Raw genomic sequence first — 3,236 nt, 5'->3', positions numbered from 1 at the left:
AATAAAAGAAAACATATATGAAACTACAATAAGAATTTGGATGTACACTCACAAATTTAACATGAATAAACAATATTATATGTTAGAAATACTAACAGATTATATAAAACAATCAAATTAAAATTATTTATAAACAACTTGAAATTAGTTTTATCAACTAAGCACTTGGCAAACTGGCATCTTGGTTGCTTCAAATTTGTAAGCAGTTGAAATCGCCCAAAGAATAAGGATTTAATAACAAATTCACCATTTTGTCTTCATGGAGATTTTATTTCCTCTTATTTTATTTGGTAGCAATAATCCAAGAGGAGTCAAGTCGTTTTTTTAACATTTTAAAACAAGCCTCCAGTATAAGGTATGGAAGTTGCTGGTAACCATGAATCACCAAAGATGAAGTTAGTTACCGTGAAATTTTGAGCGTCGGTTGTGTTCATTACATGATAACCAGGCCAAGTAACTCGTTGCGAAGTGTTTGACCCTGGACCTTGATTTCCGTATTCACCATAATACAACGTGCTCAAGGCAAATGTACCATTCCATTCTAACCACCCAGCCGGCTGGATCAAACTATCCAAATAAGATTGCATGTAAACAGTACGTGAGTACTCTTTCCATGGCCTCCCCAGGTACGTACGGACAGAGCTCATAACAGGAACCAGATCAGGGGCCGCAGTAACATTACAGCCGTGAATCGATATTCCCGTGTTTTGATTTGGGTCTGTTCTACCTTGAGCTGTGAATACATTCTGCTTCCCGGTCAATGGTGTTCGTGCCAAAAGAGTGTAGTTTTGGAATACTACAGCGGAGTTGCCGAATATGTAATCTACAGTGCCATAGATATCACATTCTCTGTAGAATTGACGGAGTGAGTGCACGTACAGAGTGTCTTGATACCCTTTGAAGCTGCACCTGTAAAAAGCAGATAAATCTGCTCCCACCCGTAGAGCAACGGCCTGGTGCTTTATTGCAAGAAAACCTTTCCCAGTTGTGGATGCATATATTCCATTGACTCATGTTAGATTATTTTAGATTATCAAAATTTAATTCTTTTCGAATTTTTAAGATCTCGACTATTCTAATAAGTAATCATGAAACATAATCTTAAATATTCATTTAAATTATTAAACACAAATTAATCCAAAAACAACCTTACTTGTCTTAAAGAGAAAGTGAAATTAAAAAAAGGGAGAGAGATTTATAACACACCGAAAGTGGCAGAGTTGAAAGTAGTGGAGCCATCTACTACGCTTCTGTTACCAGTGATCACAGTGACGTCTTTTCCATCTCCAATGAGCATGATATTATATTTGTTACTCGCCACGCTTACGTATTCCTCGTACACTCCTGCGGTTACATAAATCAATGATCTGTTTGCACTTTTGTTTGCAACGGCATTAATAGCATCAGTGATTGTGGTGTAATTACCGCTGCCATTCCGCGCCACCGTCACCATGTTTCCTGTCAAATTGACGCCGGCTACACTCTGAAGAAGCAATCTTCTGTCCTCTCCAGATAACCACGACGAGAAGTCGTCGTCGAGGGGTTCGTGATCAACTTGATGGGCGTCAGATAACAAGCGTCGGCTGTGGACTGAAGTTTTTGAGAACTTCATGGCTCTGATAAAAAGCTTCTCTACAATAGCCAGGGAATTACTCACTGACCGCGACGCATTTGCCACATGATCTGTGAAAGACAGCAAATGGAGATCGATGTTTGCCTCGTTGAGGCCGTCGAGACAGGTGATCTGGCTTGTCAGGGCTGCACTCAGATAGCTCTGAATATCCACTGCATCTTTCCATTCTAATGAAGATTCTGTCAAGATTGACAGACTCTCCGTCAGATAATCGACGGTCAGATCGTACAGCTGGAGGCAGTCGTCGACGGCTTGACTCTGCTTAGCATTCATGGATGATCTGCGCGAGTCACTGGAAATGAAGCCTCCAACCGTTTGGGCTTTAGATATGCTCATGTTGAGGGCAATATGAGTCATATCTTTTGGGCCTCCTCGTAAAGACCCTGGATTTTCAGAAAGGCTTGACTCGCATGATTTACGATCAGGAGCCAATTCGCAGGCAGATGGAATGCCGTTTTGTGGAGTGGCGCCTTCACTTTGAGAAAATAAAACAACAATCACCACAACCAAAAGGAGCAGCAACTTAGAAGCCATTTATTTAATCAAATCACAAGGAAAATCAATGGAATGGAATGCAGTGCAGTGGTTGGCATACATTGTGCGCTCGGGTATTTAAAAAGCTCTGGAAACTCAAAGTCAAAGAAAACTCTAGCTAACCTTAAATAGCGAGCATCGACATATATTCCACATTTTTTTAATTAAATCTTCAAAATACGGTTCCTTTTGCTTTGTCTGATGTAGATTACACCCGCTTCTATTAATTCTCTATGATCTGTCAGAGCAGTGATGGAGGTCCAGACCTGCATGCATGACAGCCCAGCAAGGGCATGAAGTCCATGAGCTGCCAGTCAAGCGAGGGAATCTCTTATTATGTTGGAGCCTTGCGCTCAACAAGATTTGATCCCTAGTGGGCTCATTTGGAACCATTCAACTTCATGAATAGACCAAGTGTCCATTGACACAGACATCTTATTTGAATTATAAAAAAATCTATTTTCTATATTATTATTAAATATCTATATTCCCAAAAACAGATTGCTCTTGATATTGCTTTAGTACTGATCATTGAGGACTAGCAATACTAAAAAAGTGCCTTAGAGATGCAATGGGATTGCTAGGTTCCAATTCACCTAGGTTAATCATTTGGAAAGGCCAATGTTCCAGAAATGGAAATGTTTAATTATAACAATATTTAGTTGTGTAGATATTCTACAAGGATCATGTATATTTGATCTAAATTTTAGTGCTATAATTGAAGAATTCCTAGAATGATTCTTCTCTTTTATGTATATGATTTTGTAAATGATTAGCATATATGAGAGAATGAGTGTTCCTTAATGTAAAGATGAATCCAATTGAATTCATTTATGTACAATATCATATAACAAAATCGCACAACAAATTGTCAAAATCAAGAAAAGAATGTGCAATACTCAAAATTTTTAATATTAAAATATCAATAGACAAATTTCATGCTCATGGGACCGACCTAACATATAAAAATTGTAATAAAGTATATAGAGAATGAATATTTGAACATAGTGGGAAATAATAGGCATAATACATGCAAGTATGTGGAACTAGTGTGGTTGTTCTCGCATAT

The 3,236-nt window shown here is 38.2% G+C and overlaps 1 protein-coding gene across 1 annotated transcript; it reads right to left on the bottom strand.

The window, feature by feature from the left end:
* Positions 1-332: 332 nt before the first annotated feature.
* On the bottom strand, positions 333-2,167 carry LOC131067241 (pectinesterase-like). Its single transcript, XM_058002198.2, has 2 exons — positions 1,200-2,167; positions 333-984 (listed from the first exon to the last, which is right to left on the bottom strand). The coding sequence occupies exons 1-2, from the start codon at positions 2,165-2,167 to the stop codon at positions 333-335; spliced, it is 1,620 nt and encodes a 539-aa protein (XP_057858181.2).
* Between the last annotated feature and the right edge of the window lie 1,069 nt (positions 2,168-3,236).

The sequence above is a fragment of the Cryptomeria japonica genome, chromosome 11, assembly GCF_030272615.1.
Source record: "Cryptomeria japonica chromosome 11, Sugi_1.0, whole genome shotgun sequence".
NCBI classification, from domain to species: domain Eukaryota; kingdom Viridiplantae; phylum Streptophyta; class Pinopsida; order Cupressales; family Cupressaceae; genus Cryptomeria; species Cryptomeria japonica.
This window is presented reverse-complemented; position numbering and strand designations above follow the sequence as displayed.

Excerpts from the sequence above, each read along its gene's own strand:
- LOC131067241 (XM_058002198.2), bottom strand. The coding sequence starts at position 2,167 with ATGGCTTCTAAGTTGCTGCTCCTTTTGGTTGTGGTGATTGTTGTTTTA. Across the intron at positions 985-1,199 it reads TCTGCCACTTTCGGTGTGTT|TGGGAAAGGTTTTCTTGCAA; the intron begins ATAAATCTCTCT and ends TGCATCCACAAC.